Source organism: Scyliorhinus canicula, chromosome 8 (assembly GCF_902713615.1).
Source record: "Scyliorhinus canicula chromosome 8, sScyCan1.1, whole genome shotgun sequence".
Lineage (NCBI taxonomy): Eukaryota > Metazoa > Chordata > Chondrichthyes > Carcharhiniformes > Scyliorhinidae > Scyliorhinus > Scyliorhinus canicula.
In genome coordinates this window covers 161405719-161422658 of record NC_052153.1, presented here as the reverse complement: position 1 = coordinate 161422658, position 16940 = coordinate 161405719, and the positions used below count along the sequence as shown (strand labels likewise).

Below are 16940 nucleotides of genomic sequence, written 5' to 3'. Positions count from 1 at the left end.
GGAAGGTTCTCCACTGTTCCTCAACTGTTCCACCATAAAGTCTTTGATCCCAGTCTACCTTAGCTAGTTCTTCTCTCATCCCCTTGTAATCTCCTTTGTTTAAACACAAAACACTAGTATTTGATTTTACTTTCTCACCCTCCATCTGTATTTTAAATTTCACCATATTGTGATCGCTCCTTCCGAGAGGATCCCTAACTATGAGATCATGAATCAATCCTGTATCATTACGCAGGACAAGATCTAGGACCGCTTGTTCCCTCGTAGGTTCCATTACATACTGTTCTAGGAAACTATCGCGGATACATTCTATAAACTCCTCCTCAAGGTTGCCTTGACTGACCTGGTTAAACCAATCGACATGTAGATTAAAATCCCCCATGATAACTGCTGTACCATTTCTACATGCATCAGTTATTTCTTTGTTTATTGCCTGCCCCACCATAACGTTACTATTTGGTGGCCGATAGACTACTCCTATCAGTGACTTTTTCGCCTTACTATTCCTGATTTCCACCCAAATGGATTCAACCTTGTCCTCCATAGCACCGATGTCATCCCTTACTATTGCCCGGATGTCATCCTTAAATAACAGAGCAACACCACCTCCCTTACCATCCACTCTGTCCTTCCGAATAGTGTAATGCTGCAGTATTTCTAATAGAGCTCCAAGAGAATCTGCAGAAACAAAAGCTGCTTTGCCTTTCCCATTGAAGCTGTAACCCAGAGTACATGATCACAGCAGCTTTGCTAATACAGGGCAGACCATAATTGGAAGCAGTGAGAAAACAAGAATTAGCCTCCTCCATCTCACTTTGGACCTTTGGTGGGTAGGCAGCACTGTTTCCTTTCCGCCGTCTTTGTGCACAGCGTGGATAATAATACGAATCTTTTATTGTCACAAGTATGAAGTTACTGTGAAAAGCCCCTAGTTGCCACATTCCAGCGCCTATTCGGGCATGCCGGTACGGGAATTGAACCCGCGCTGCGGGCCTTGTTCTGCATTACAAACCAGCTGCCTAGCCCACTGAGCTAAAACAGCCCATTGTAAGCTCGTATCTCCTTATCGTCAGAATGAACAAAGAAAAATACAGCACAGGAACAGGCCCTTTGGCCCGCCAAGCCTGTATCGACCATGCTGTCCGTCTAAACTAAAATCTTCTACACTTCCTGGGTCCGTATCCCTCTATTCCCATCCTATTCATGTGTTTGTCAAGATGCCCCTTAAATGTCACTATCGTCCCTGCTTCCACCACCACCTCCGGCAGCAAGTTCAAGGCACCCACTACCCTCTGTGTAAAAAAACTTACCTCCTACATCTCCTCTAAACCTTGCCCCTCGCACCTTAAACCTATGCCCCCTAGTAATTGACCCCTCTACCCTGGGAAAAAGCCTCTGACTATCCACTCTGTCTATGCCCCTCATAATTTTGTAGACCTCTATCAGGTCGCCCCACAACCTCACCATTCCAGTGAGAACAAACCGAGTTTATTCAACCGCTCCTCATAGCTAATGCCCGCCATACCAGGCAACATCCTGGCAAATCTCTTCTGCACCCTCTCTAAAGCCTCCACATCCTTCTGGTAGCGACTAGAATTGAACACTATACTCTCAAGTGTGGCCTAACTAAGGTTCTGTACAGCTGCAACATGATTTGCCAATTCTTATACTATTCAATGCCCTGGCCAATGAAGGCAAGCATGCCGTATGCCTTCTTGACTACCTTCTCCATCTGTGTTGCCCCTTTCAGTGACCTGTGGACCTGTACACCAAGATCTCTCTGACTGTCAATACTCTTGAAGGTTCTACTATTCACTGTATATTCCCTATCTGCATTAGACCTTCCAAAATGCATCACCTCACATTTGTCCGATTAAACTCCCATCTGCCATCTCGCCGCCCAAGTCTCCAAACGATCTAAATCCTAATGTATCCTCACCATTTTCTCTGAAAGTCCCTTCCCCAATTCACAGAACTTTTATCATCTCTTCCAACAACATTTGATTCCTGATTATGAGAATGTTGTCCTCTGAGGGACTCAGCATTCCAAATTTCTCAACAGCCATTCAATTGTTAATGGACAAAAAGTATCCTAAAATCAGTTTCCGAGAGGAACTGGAAAGCCTTTTCCTGAGTTTCAGAGCTGGAGGTAGAAAGATTGCACTTGCCAGAGAAGATCTCAATCTCTAAACTGTGAAGATTTACTGTGATTCTGAATGAAGACATAAGCCCAGTGGGTTGGGCTCTTATATTGCTGGAGAAACACCCAACTCTGGCCTCTGATCATTGGCTAAGTTGGCTGAAATTAATTCCTGTGCCTGTAGCTATTGGATCCCCGTGAAGTGGTCACAGGCCTCGGGCAGAATATAAAGTTGCCTTGAACCTGATGTAACCTGCAGGCTGGAGCTATCCCACACCTGATCTTGAGCCCATCTAACAACAGTTCACTGGGCTAAAATATATATATATATTTTAAAATATATTAGAGTACCCAATTTTTATTTTCAATTAAGAGGAAATTTAGCATGGCCAATCTACCTACCCTGCACATCTTTGGCTTGTGGGGATGAGACCCACGCAGACACAGGGAGAATGTGCAAACTCTACACGGACTGTGACCTAGGGCTGGGATCGAACATGGGTCCTCGGTACCGTGAGGCAGTAGTGCTAACCACTGCCCCACCGTTCCGCTCCTGGGCTAAAATATTTAGTCTGTTTAAGTTCTGTACTTGCTTTTTTTTGCAGATTAAGGTGGGTCACAGATCAGAAGCGAAAGATGGTAAGTAGTGGAGTATCTTAATTGATTAAGAATTCAAAGTCCTCTTAGAATGCGCAGTGACTTTATCCAAAAAGTTGCATATGATTTCAGATTTTTATTGAATTCAAATTTCACCATCTGCAATGGTGGGATTTGAACACGGGTCCCTAGATCTTTCCCTGGATTACTGGGCCAGTACGCCATGCCACAATGCCACTACGCCATGGCCTCCCAGCATAACAGCATAAATATGCTAGCATCATATCAAAGCTCCAAAACCCAGGACTTGGCTCCTCACTCTGCAACTGGATCCTCGACGTTCTGACCCACAGACCACAAGCAGTAAGAATAAACAACAACACCTCTTCCACAATAGTCCTCAATACCGGGGCCCCGCAAGACTGCGTACTTAGCCCCCTACTATACTCCCTGCGCGCACACAATAGCGTGACAAAATTTGGTTCCAACTCCATCGACACGTTTGACGATTCGACCATAGTGGATCGGATCTCGAATAACGATGAGTCGGAATACAGGAGGGAGATAGAGAACCTAGTGGAATGGTGCAGCGACAGCAATCTATCCCTCAATGACAAAACTAAAGAGCTGGTCATTGACTTCAGGAAACAAAGTACTGTACACATCCCTGTAAGCATCAGTGGGGCTGAGGTGGAGATGGCTAGCAGCTTCAAATTCCTAGGGGTTCCCACATCGATGCTACCGCCAAGAACTCACAACAGCACTTATTCTTTCTCAGGAAACTAAGGAAATTCGGCATATCCACATTAACTCTTACCAAATTTTACAGATGCACTATAGAAAGCATTCTATCTGGCTGCATCACAGCCTGGTATGGCACCTGCTCGGCCCAAGACCTCAAGAAACATCAGAGAGTCGTGAACACAGCCCATTCATCACACGAACCTGCCTCCCATCCATTGACTCCATCTACACCTCCCGCTGCCTGGGAAAGCAGGTAGCATAGTCAAAGACCCCTCCCACCCAGCTTACTCACTCTTCCAACTGCTTCAATCGGGCAGGAGATACAAAAGTCTGAGAACACGCACGAACAGACTCAAAAACAGTTTCTTCCCCGCTGTTACCAGACTCCTAAACAACCCTCTTATGGACTGACCTTATTAACACTACACCCTGTATGCTTCATCCGATGCCGGTGTTATGTAGTTACATTGTATACCTTGTGTTGCCCTGATATGTATTTTCTTTTCATGTACTTAATGATCTGTTGAGCTGCTCACAAAAAAATACTTTTCACTGTACCTCAGTACACGTGACAATAAACAAATCCAAATTAAAGCAAATTACTGTGGATGTTGGAATCTGAAATAAAAACATTTTCTGTTTTTGCAGCATAAAGCTGCTGCCAGACCTGAGTCTTCCAGCATTTTCTGTCTTATTAAAGTAAATTTGTTCCCATGTTTTGGGAAAACAATGATTGAAAACCACTAGGGATACTTTCTACTTCAGGTCACTGATTCAAAAGTCAATCTCACCTTCATTTTCAGTAGTATTGTAGTCTCCTAACCTCCGCCTTAAAGACAGAAAACTGCCATGGTTTACTAATTAGCCAGAAAAACAACTGTTAATGAATGTGGTTAATGATTGGATGGAATTTAAGTGAACTAACAAAATTTAGTATGTGACTGTGGTTATATCTTGGTGTATCACAATTCATTTTCTTAACCAGTAATGTTTTGTTGTTGCAGGCATTAATAGAACAGCTCTTCGAGAAATCAAGCTGCTACAGGAACTCAGCCACCCAAATATTATAGGAGTAAGCATGACAGAACAATTTCAACATTATTTTGTATAAATTTCAAAGTGATGGGTGATAAATTGATCTAAAATTGGATTGAACTATTAATGGTTAAAACGACAATCAGACAGTGAAAGATTTCAAATACATTATTGAGAATGGCGCAAAGTCAATACGTAGGCCTAAAGGCAATGGCTCCATTTGTGCAGTTAACCAACTGTGCTCAATAAATGAGGTAAAAAATACCATTAAGCTAAAAGAAAAGGTTCTCACAAATGCAAACGCCAGTGTAAATCCAAACAAACTGGAAGAAAAATAGAGCAACGTAAGGATATAAAGAAAGGAATTGAAAGGGAATTGAAACATTTCCAGAGAAATATTAAAGCTATAACAAAAATGAATACTATTTGTATTAAAGAGAAGGAACATGGTAAAGGGGAATTACACCAATTGTAGGAATCTATGACTAGGATTTTATGGCCCCTCCCACTTAGCGGGTTATTACGGTCCCACCAAAGTAAATGACAGTTTAAAAATTACCCACTGCATCCACTGTGTAGAGACGCACCATGGCGGTACCACACAATCGTGGCCTGTGTCTCTAAGAACTATTCTGCTTTTAAAAAAATTGGAAGGACATTGAATTATTTGGAAACTCTTGAGTATTTTTCGTAAATGTTACAAGTTTACTTTGATCTTTGAGCAAGCTGCTTTTTTTCAAGAAATCATATGACTTCAGCTAAATGACCAGCAAGGCACCTGGGGAGTTGATTTGTTTTGTTGGCGCGAGATAAAATACAAAAGCTAATGTTGTCAGGCTCTCTCGATTGCTTGCTCTCTCTCTCGCTCTATGTCTCTCTCTCTCTCTCTCACTGCTCCCACCCAACCCAGAGTGATGCTCACCTTCTGCCAGAAAATTCTCATTTCACTATAACCCATCTGTGGTTTGAAAACCTGCGAAGCTATGACAAGTGAGAGTTAACAAAGACCGTGTTTCACCAAAGATACATTAGAAAGGACTTCGAGACAATTACTGTGACGAGCAATTCATCTTTGCATGCAGGACACCAGATCATCGATGTCAAGACTTTTTCGATCTTCATTTTTCTTAAAGTGGTTCCCTTATTCCAACTTCTGCAGAGACCTTATTTGTCTTGTCCTTTATTGTGTATGTGTGCGTGCACGTATTTGTGTGGATTTTGAAAGGGATAACTTGTTATACTTCCAGTTTTTTCATTTGATTTTTTTTTTAAGTATTCAATTGAAAGAAGCCTGGTTAAAGTCTCTTTTATTCTAGGTCTAGCAGTAGCAACGGTAAACAATTGGCCATTTTGGTGAATGAATTTATCACTTACACTTATGGTGTGACCTGTGGAGCGGTCGAGAGAAATTGCGAAGTCCTCCCATCTCGTTCGTATCATCATAGATGGGGGGGCTCCTGTGGGATTTTGAAATGTGGACAATGGGTGATTGAACATGGATTAATACTAATTGGTAACAGATAAAGGGTCATATACCAGATTTCTTATACACTAATAAACCAAAATGGCTTTCGAAGTTGGTAAGACTTTTCTGGGAATAGAAGATGTAATAGTAGATGATGTGAAATCCTTGAATAAAGCTGAACAGAGAAAGTTGGCAGATAAAGTGAAGGTAGAAATAAAAGCTGGATTTATTAAAGATGATATGATTAAAGTATTTACCCAGTATTCAGAATTAAAAGAAGGGTCACCTGAAATCGATGTATTACAGTTAGAGATAGCTAGGATTGGGTTGCAAAGGAAGCAGTTTGAGACAGAAAGAGATCGAGAAAAGCAAAAGCTTGAATTTGAGAAAAGGAGCTGAATAAACTTGCATTTGAGGAAAAGAAAGAGAAATGGAAATGTGAAAATATGACCTCCAGAGAGAAGTTAGCAAGGGAGTAAAGGGAGAAGGATAGAGAAAGAAGAGAAGTGGAGGAGAAAGAATAAGAATGGCTTCTTAAAAGGCTGGAATTTAAAAAAGAAGTTTCAGATGCTGAGGTAATTTCTGATGACAAAAAAAGTTCATCCAACACAAAGCCCAGTAGGATGATGTTTATGTTTGTACAAGCCTTTCCAAAATTTGAGGAAAGAGATGTTGTTTAGGCATTCTTCATTTTGATTGAGAAAGTAGCTAGGCAGATGGAGTGGCCAAAAAGAAACTGGACATTGCTCCTATAAAGTAGGTTGGCTGGTAGAACACATGAGATTTATGTATAATTTTGCAATAGGTTCCTATGGATTATGATGCAGTAAAAAAAGGCCATTCTTAGTACTTGTGTGTTGGTCTCTGAAGTGTATAGGCAGAAGTTTCAAAACATAAAGAAACAGATTGGGCAGACCTATATTGATATTTGAGGGAGAAAAGCAAAGTAATTTTGATGGTTGGATATAAAGATGGATGCCATGCATGAAGCTCCAAGGGACATAATTCTCATAGAAGAATTCAAACATTCATTCTCAGCAGGTCGAACCCATGTCAAAGACCAGAGGGTTTCAACAACTAGACAGGAAATGGATTATGAGTTGGTCCATAAATCCAAACCCTTTTTCCAAGAAAAAGAAGGGACAGCTGGGAATGCCCCGGGATCTCCTCCTCAGACTGAAAAGGAGGTGCTAAGGGTGGAGGTGATATTCAAAGGCCTAAGAGTTTGCTTGTAACAAGGTAGGACACCTTTGTGCACTGCTGGACGCTGCACGTAAAATCCATGAGACTCACTGGGGTTCATAGGGTTATTCAGAAAAAAGAGCCCTGATTGAAAATGCAAGAGACCAAGTTATCACATGAACTATAGCTGTGAACCCGAGGGTGAACACTGCTGAAAATTTAGAGGAGGTGACTGGGGTACATGAGGGTTATAAAGATTTTTTGTTTGAGATTAAAAGTAACCCCTTATTCCTCAAATGAGACAGCTAAACGTATAATTATATTAAGAGATACAGGGAATGGAGCTGTTGGCAGGGGTTAGGAAGGCAGAATATTCTGCGATTGTCATCTCAGACCATGCTCCACATTGGTTGGATATGGTCACGGAGAAGGGGCCTGCACTGAGGCCTGCCTGGGTTGTTGGCGGACCCAAACCTTTGCACCAAAATGGAAAGGGTGATTGAGGACTCTGGTGGATTTAATAGGAATGGAGAGGTGTCGCAGTCAGTAGTGTGGGAAGCATTGAAAGCAGTAGTCAGGGGTAAGGTTATCTCATTTAAGGCTCAGATGGACAGGGAGGCAAGAGAGGAGCGGCAGCGGTTGGTAGAAAGTGACATGGTAGCACAGCGGTTAGCACTGTTGCTTCACAGCACCAGGAACCCGGATCTTTGGGTGAGGAGGAAGGAGCTGCAGGCGGGGTTTGACCTTCTGTCCACGGGAAAGGCGATTGGGCAATTAAGGTGGGCAAAGGGGGTTGTATATGAGTATGGGATAAGGCCAGCCGCTTGTTTGCTGGTCAACTGCGCCGGCAAGAGAGATTGTTCGGGTCCGCGGCAGGACAGGGGAGTTGGTGCTGGTGCCAGAGCAGGCGAATAAGATGTTTGAAGAGTTTTATAAGAATCTATATAAGTAGGAGCCTCCGGAGGATGAGTCGGACATGAGGGAGTTTCTAGGGCGGTTGGAGTGTCCGGAGGTGGGGAAGGACGAGAGAGCAGGGTTGGAGGAGCCTTTGGGGTTGGAGGAAGTGTGGGCGGCGATCGAGACAATGCAGACGGGTAAGGCATCAGGACTGAATTGCTTCTCGGTGAAGTTTTAGAAGAAGTTTCCGGATAATTTGGCGCCACTGCTGGTGGAGATGTTCGAGGATATGGTAGTGAAGGGGATACTGCCGGAGACAATGGGGCAGGCATCCATTTCTCTGGTGCTGAAAAAGGGTAAGGACCCAGTAGAGTGTTGGCTGGACAGGCCAACATCATGATTGAATGTGGATGCCAAGATTCTGACAACGGTGTTGGCTCTTAGGTTGGAGGGGTGCCTCCCAAAGGGGATTGGAAAAGAGCAGAAGGGGTTTGTAAAGGGCAGACAGTTGTTGTCTAATGTGCGGCGTCAGTTGAATGTGGTGCTTTCTCCGGCAGAAGGGAAAGCGGTGGCGCTGAATACAGAGAAGGCGTTTGATCGTGTGGAGTAATAATAATAATAGCCTATTGTCACAAGTAGGCTTCGATGAAGTTACTGTGGAAAAACCTCTAGTCGCCACATTCCGGCGTCTTTTCCGGGGAGTCCTGTACGGGAATTGAACCTGCGCTGCTGGTCTTGTTCTACGTTACAAGCCAGCTGTTTCGCCCACTGTGCTAAACAAGCACCTACTGGAGGTGTTTGCAGTGTTGGAAAGGTTTGGGATTAGCCTTAAGTTTGTGGCATGGGTCAAACTGTTGTATAAGGACCCAAATGGCAAGTGTGCGTACAAACAAGGTGAATTTGGGGTACTTTGCTTTGCATGGGAATGAGGCAGGGATGCCCTATGTCCCCCACTTCTGTTTGTGCCGCTGGCAAGAGAGCCCTTGACCATTGCGTTGAGGTGTAAGTGGAGGGGGATAGGGATAGTGATGGGGGGGGGGGGGGGGGGGGTGGAGAATAGGGTTTCCCTGTATGCTGATGATCTGCTGTTGTATATCTCCAATTTGGGCTTTCAGTGGGGGTATAATATGACAGCTTAGGAGACTTGGGGCATTTTCAGGCTACAAGTTAAATTTTTGGGGGAAAATTAGTGTTTTGTGGTATCTTCCCTGGGGGCGGGAGTTGTGGCTTGGGGGTGGTGGGCATTTCGGATGAAGGTTTGAGGAGTGTCTCCCGAAGGTGATGGGGTTGCCATTTTGAGTGGCAACAGCCCGCTTTAGGTATCTGGGAGTGCAGGTGGCTTGGGATTGGCCTTGGCTCCGTCAATTGATCTTCACAAGATGGTGGGCAAGGTTAAGGCGGATTTGCTGAGATGGGATAGCCTTTTGCCATGATTTTTATTCTTGTTTCACTGCCTGCCAGTCTTTTTTGCCAAAAACATTTTAATGGGGGTGGAGAGGCTGATTTTGCCCTTTGTGTGGGCAGGTAACTTAGCAAGGATTAGGAGGACTGTGCCTTCTCAAACTTGTTATTCTATTACTGGGCAGCGAACACTGAGAAGGTGTGGGACAGGAGGAGAGAGACCGAGGCTTTGTGGGTGAAGATGGAGGCAAGTTTTTGTAAGGGGTCAGGGTGTGGCTACCGTTTGCCCTGGGGAGTCTGGTGGTAGTGGCACGCTGAAAATATGGATGCAGTTTTGGCAGCACTTTAAGTTGGGGGCAGGGTCGAAGTTGATGCCGATTTGGCGGAACCACGGATTTGAGCGTGGGAGGATGGATGTGAGGTTTCTTGGGTAGAGGAGTGAGGGGTGATGGAAATAAAGGATCTGTTCCTAGAAGAATGGTTTACAAGTCTGGAGGAGTTGGGGGCAAAGTTTGGGGTGCCGCAAGGGGAGAGTTTCTGGTACATGCAGGTGTGCTATTTTGTGAAGATGGTCTTTCTGACCTATCCGGTAGCACTGCCCTCTTCGTTGCTGGAGGGGGTGTTGTCGGTGATGGGGTTGGAGGGGAGGGGGCCGGTGATTTATGGAAGGACTTTGGAGGAGAATAGGGCATCTCTGGATAAGGCCAAGTGGGAAGAGGAGATGGGGATGGCACTGGAGGAGGGACTGTGGTGTGAGGTAATCCAATAAAAGGGCAATTTAGTGTGGCCAATCCATCTACCTTGCACATCTTTTTGGATTGTGGGGTGAGACACACGCAGACACAGGGAGAATGTGAAAACTCCACACAGACAGCGACCCTGGTTCGAACCTGGTTCCTAGGCGCTGTAAGGCAGTGTGCCACTGTGCCACCTCCTGCTGATGCATTTTGAATAATGTAATTTTGTTAGAATTATCTTGAAATCAAGAAGATCAGAGAAAGGTTTTGTATAAGGAGTGAATAAGAGTGCACGTTTGAATTTTTAAATATGTTGTATATGTTTTTCCTGTACATTTTGTAATGGAGCACATTTGGAAATGATGTTTACCCTTAGGGGTGGAGGCATGTTAGGAATCCATGTCTCCAAGACTATATGCTTTTAAAAATTTTGAAGGAATTGAATCACTTGAACACTGCTGGGTTTTTAAAAAATGTTACAAGTTCACTTTGGTCTGTGAACAATTGTTCAAGATATCACATGACCTCAGCTAAATGGTCAGTAAAGACACCTGGGGAGATGCATGTTACTTTGTTACTTGAGTTAAACCTTTTAAAATTGTTACTGCAATACCCCTGCTGATTGATTGAAAAACATCTGGTGTGGGAGAAATTCTATCTGAGCATTTTTTTAAAACTGTGTCTTGGAGCAAACCGAAGGAAGATTCTCTCTCTCTCTCAAAATACAGACGTATTATACTGAGATGAGTATTCAAGACAACTACTGTGATCGGTGCTCCATTTTCACATGCAGGGCCCCAGATTGTCAGCGTCAAGCGATTTTCAAACTTTATCATCAAGTGTTTCCTTCCGCCAACTTCTGCAGAGACAGGGCAGCACGGTGGCGTAGTGGGTTAGCACTGTGGCCTCACGGTGCTGAGGTCCCAGGTTCGATCACGGCTCTGGTTCACTGCCCGTGTGGAGTTTGCACATTCTCCCCGTGTTTGCGTGGGTTTCGCCCCCACAACCCAAAAATGTGCCAGCTAGGTGGATTGGCCACACTAAATTGCCCCTTAATTGGAAAAAATGAATTGGGTATTCTAAATTTATTTTTTTTAAACTTCTGCAGAGACCTTATTTTCTTGTCCTTTGTTGTGTGTGTTAGGATTTTAAAAGGGGCAAATCATTATACTTCCAGATTACAGATTATTGTTAACCAGTTTTGCAACCTGTTTTTTAAAAAAAAGTTTTGAGTCATAAAAAAATAATTATTCTGACTATTGAAAAAAGTCATGTTAAAGTCTCTTTTATTCTGGACTTAGCAGTAGCGAAGATAAACAATTGGCCATTTTGCTGAGTGAATTAAACATTTACACTTATACTGTGATCTGTGGTGTAGTGGGTGAGAGAAACTATACACTCCTCCCAAACTGCTCGTATCACCAATGAAAGAAGGATAAAGGCAAGTATATGATGGATAATAAGGAAATGGCAGACTTGTCGAATTAGTTCCTTGTACCTCCTTTAAAGGTGGAAGATAAACACAAAATACCAGTGGTACAAGGGAGCCTTAAGATTAAGATTGACATGGGTTGATAATTGTTTGGGAAGTGAGTGGGGATAAAGACTCAATTCACTGATTGACAGGATGTGATGTTCCCCAAGAATCTCAGCTTTTCACGTGTGTGTGCTTGTATGTGTGAAGAAGGAATAGAGAGTTGTTTAGTCAACTTTGCAGATGGCACTAAGCTATAAGGTATAATGTGTAGACCGAGGAGAAATTTATAAAGAGGATCAGAGCAGATGAAGTTCAATGTAGAGAATTCTGAGGTCATCAACTTGAATCTGAGAAGGGCAAACTGGTACATAGGAAATTAGAGGTAATAATATGGCAGGTAAATTAAATTGGGATACAGAGGAACAGTGTTGAGTGGCAGTTCTGTGTTCTGCTCTAGATAGAGAAATTATTGAAGAATATAATAGACATGACAAGTAATTCCATAGCCGCAGCCTTTTCATATTAGAGAAATCTATAGGATACACACTGCCAGATGTTTCATTGTCTAGGGAGATTATTACATTTTAATACTGCCTGAAAATGGACTATGGGACCATTTGTAATAATATTGTGATCATCTGAGAAATTAGGGATAGGCAATAAATGCTGGCTTAGCATCAGAATACTACAATGCAGAAGAGGCCCTTTGGCCCATCGAGTCTGCACTGACACATGAAAGGCCCTACCTGCCCACCTTTTCCCACTTGCCAGCACTTGACCTGTAGCCTTGAATGTTATTGTATGCCAAGTACTCATCCAGGTACTTTTGAAAGGATATGAGGCATAAAGCCTCAACCACCCAGTGCATTCCGGACCGTCGCCACTCTCTGGGTAAAAACGTTTTTCCTTAAATCCCCCCTAAACTTCCCACCCCCTCACTTTGAACTTGTCTCTCCTCGTAACTGACCCTTCAACTAAGGGAACAGCTGCTCCCTGTCCACCTTGTCCATGCCCCTCATAATCTTGGACACCTCAATCAGGTCACTCCTCAGTCTTCTGTGCTCCAGAGAAAATAACCCAAGCCTATCCAGCCTCTCTTTATAACTTAAATGTTCAATTTCTGCACCCCCTCCAGTGCAATTACATTCTTCCTATAATGTGGCAACCAGAATTGCACACAGTACTCCAGCTGTGGCCTCACCAAAGTTCCATATAGCTCCACCATGACCTCCCTGCTTTTGTAATCAATGCCCCAATTGATAAAAGCAAGCGTCCCAGAAGCTATTTTCACCACCCTATTAATCTGCCCTTCTGCCTTCCGTGATCTATGGACAAGCATGCCACGGTCCCTTTGTTCTTCGAAACTTCCCAGTCTCAGACCTTTCATATACTTCCTTGTTAAATTACTCCTTCCAAAGTGCATCACCTCACACTTTTCAGGGTTAAATTCCATCTGCCACTTATCCGCCCATTTGACCATCCCATATATATATTCCTGTAACCCAAGACACTCAATCTCACTTACCCACCTGGCCAATCTTTGTTTCATCCGCAAACTTACAGATCCTACATAGTCATCTGTGTTATTTGAAGAAATGGCAAACAGTAGGGGGCCCAGCACGGATCCCTGTGACCACTGGCCACAGGCTTCCATACACTAAAGCAGCCATCTATGATCACTCCCACCACTAAGCCAACTATGAATCCATCTTATTAAATCACCCTGTATCCCACGTGCATTTGTCTTCTTAATAAGTCTCCCATGTTAGATCTTGTCAAAGTCTTTGCTGAAATCCATGTAAACTACATCAACTGCACTACCCTCATCTATACACTTGGTTACATGCTCAAAAATACAGTGAAGGTTGTTAGACATGATGTTCTTTGTCAAAGCCATGCTGACTATCCCTGATCAAACCTTGCCTCTCCAAGTGGAGATAGATTCTCCTTCAGAATCTTCTCCAGTGGTTTCCCCACCACTGACGTGAGACTCACTGGTGTGGAGTTCCCTGGCTTGTCTCTGCAACCTTTTTTAAATTTTAGAGTACCCAATTAATTTTTTTTCCAATTGTCTCATCAGTCACAGTAGATGCATAGCTGTAGAATTATTTTTTTAAATAAATTTACACTATCCAATTATGTTTTTTCCAATTAAGGGGCAATTTAACCTGACCAATCCACCTATCCTGCACATCTTTTTGAATAGTGGGGGTGAGACCCACGCAGGGAGAATGTGCAAACACCACACAGTGACCCAGGGCCGGGATCGAACCCGGGTCCTCAGCGCCATGAGGCAGTAGTGCTAACCAAAGCACCCCCATGCTGCCCTAGATGTAGAATTCTTAAGAAACTATTATTGAAACACAATCGCTTCACAGCTCCAGGGTCCCAGGTTCGATTCCGGCTTGGGTCACTGTGCGGAGTCTGCACATCCTCCCCGTGTGTGCGTGGGTTTCCTCCAGGTGCTCCGGTTTCCTCCCACAGTCCAAAGATGTGCAGGTTAGTTGGATTGGCCATGATAAAATTGCCCTTAGTGTCCAAAATTTGCCCTTAGTGTTGGGTGGGGTTATGGGGATAGGGTGGAGGTGTTAACCTTGGGTAGGGTGCTCTTTCCAGGAGCCAGTGCAGACTCGATGGGCCGAATGGCCTCCTTCAACACTGTAAATTCTATGTCTAAGTATTTATTCAAACAATTTATATTAATGAGGAATGCTGAATTTAGTAAATTCTGCAGCCATGTAGCTTTAATCTAACTATTCCATGCTAATAAGGATATTTTAATTTGCTTTTGAGAATTTAACATTCTAGATAAAAGCAAAGTGAAATGTTGACGTTTTGTATTTTTTTCCTCTTAGCTTCTTGATGCTTTTGGCTACAAGTCCAACATCAGTCTTGTGTTCGACTTTATGGAGACCGATTTAGAGGTAACATTTAGTATAAGTGTCACTTTCAGGATTACGTTCTGTAAATGTCACAGGTGACAGCAAATCAGGCACCAATAAAGTTTAGTTTTAACTGTTTTTTCACAAAATCCAGGTAATAATAAAAGATACCAGTCTTGTGCTGACTCCTGCCAACATAAAAGCATACACGTTAATGACACTCCAGGGTCTCGAATATCTTCATTTACACTGGATTCTACATAGGGTGAGTGTTTTACTTCTATATACATATTTTAGCTGTATGTCATGACAAAGAATGTGTTCTACACACATGCCTGTTAAATAGTATATCTCTTCTAAATTCATCATTTTTTAATTCATTTATGTATGTGGGCGTTGCTGGCTAGATCAAAAATCATTCACCAACACTAATTGTCCTTGAGACGGTGACGTTGAGCGGTCGTTTTGAACTGCTGCAGTCCATACGCTATTAGTTACACCCAAAGTGCAATTAGGAAGGCAGTTCCAGGATTTTGACCCAGTGATCGTGAGGAAACAGCAATAGTTCCAATTCAGCATGGTGTGAGGCTTAGGGGGAGAACTTCCAGCTGGTGGCGTTCCCGTGCATCTGCTGTCCTTGTTCTTTTAGTGGTAGAGCTTGTGGGGATGGAAAGTGCAATTGAAGGAGTCCTGGTGAGTTATTGCAGTGTATCTTGTAGATTGGACACACTGCTACTGTGCATTGACAGTGGAGAGAGTGAATGTTTACAGTAATCAACTAATAATCTTTATTATTGTCACAAGTAGGCTTACATTAACATGGCAATGAAGTTACTGTGGAATCCCCGAGTCGCCACACTCTGGCGCCTGTTCGGGTACACTGAGGGAGAATTCAGAGTGTCCAAATTACCTAACCTGCACATCTTTCAGAACTTGTGGGAGGAAACCGGAGTGCCTGGAGGAAACCCGCGCAGACATGGGGAGAACGTGCAGACTCCGCACAGACCGTGACCCAAGCCAGGAATCAAACCTGGGACCCTGATGCTGTGAAGCGCCAGTGCTAACCACTGTGCTACCGTGCTGCCCATATGGAGTGCCAATCAAGCAAACTGCTTCATTCTGGAATGAGTCAAGTTTCCTGAGTATTGTTGGACTTGCACTAATACAGGGAAATGGGGCATATTCCAATACTCTCCTGACCTGCCTTGTAGGTGGTGGATAGGCTCTGGGGGGTCGAGGTCACTCCTGACCTGCCTTGTAGGTGGTGGACAGGCTTTGGGGAGTTGAGGTGAGTTACTGGCCACAGAATTCCCCTCCTCTGACCTGCTCTTGTAACCACAGTATTTATAAGGTTGGTCCAGTTCAGGTTTTGGTCAAGGCAACACCCAGGATGTGATAGTGGAAGATTCAGCGATGGCAGTGCCAATGAATGTCAAAGGAAGATGATGAGATTCCGTCTTCTTGGAGATGGTCATTGCCTGGCACTTGTGGTATGAATGCGGTCAAATGCTGCCTTGCCATAAAGGGCAATCACTTTTACCTCACCTCTTGAGTTCTGTTTTTTTCTCCATGTTTGGATCAATGCTGTCTGCTCTTGGCAGAGCCAAACTGAACGTCAGAAAGCAGGTTATTGCTGAGTAAGTGTTTTGTTATGGGGCTTTGGAGATTGTCTCTTCTCCCAAAGTAAACAGATCAATTCTGTAGTTTCTGAAATCCATTACTCTTTTTTACAGCAGGTATTCATACATGTGGACTCTGCATTAGGTTGTTGGGGCTTTTTCCAGATCTCTCCTGCTACTTTGTCATGTGATCTGACTTACTATTATGTTCATATATGTTTCTGTATAGTGAGTGCCACTTGATAACCCAGTCAATGACCCCTTCCATCACTTTGCTGATAATTGAGAGTAGACTGATTGGGCAGTAAATGCCTGGGTTGGATTTGTCAAACTTTTTGCGGACAGGACAAAGCTGGGCAACTTCCATTGCTAAATTGATGCCAGTGTCGTAGCTGTGGTGGGGCTGCTTTTTTAATTCGTTCATGGATGTGGGCATCACTGGCATTTAAGAGTTATGGCTGTGGGTCTGGAGTCGCGTAGGTCAGACCAGGTAAGCGCCATAGATTTCCTTCCCTAACGGTCATTAGTGAACCAAATGTGTTTTTTCGACAATGGTTTCAGGGTCATTTTTTTTTTTGAGACTTTTATTTGCAGATTTTTATTGAATTCAAATTTCACCATTTGCCATGGCGGGATTCGAACCCAGATCCCCAGAGCATGACTCTAGGTCTCTGCATTACACGTCCAGCGATAGAGCCACTATGCCACTCCCTCCCCAGCTTGGCTATGGATGTGGCTAGTTCTGCGGCACAAGTCTCTACTGT

General features: G+C 43.7%; 1 protein-coding gene across 5 annotated transcripts in view; it reads left to right on the top strand.

Annotated features, from left to right (window-relative positions):
* cdk7 (cyclin-dependent kinase 7) overlaps positions 1–16940 on the top strand; it is a 69947-nt gene that overhangs the window by 14877 nt on the left and 38130 nt on the right. For all 5 annotated transcript variants that reach the window (XM_038805581.1, XM_038805584.1, XM_038805583.1 and 2 more), the window contains exons 3-6: positions 2746–2779; positions 4486–4553; positions 14531–14599; positions 14712–14822. In XM_038805581.1, the coding sequence (XP_038661509.1) occupies positions 2746–2779; positions 4486–4553; positions 14531–14599; positions 14712–14822 (282 nt within the window). The remainder of the gene's footprint in view (positions 1–2745; positions 2780–4485; positions 4554–14530; positions 14600–14711; positions 14823–16940) is intronic.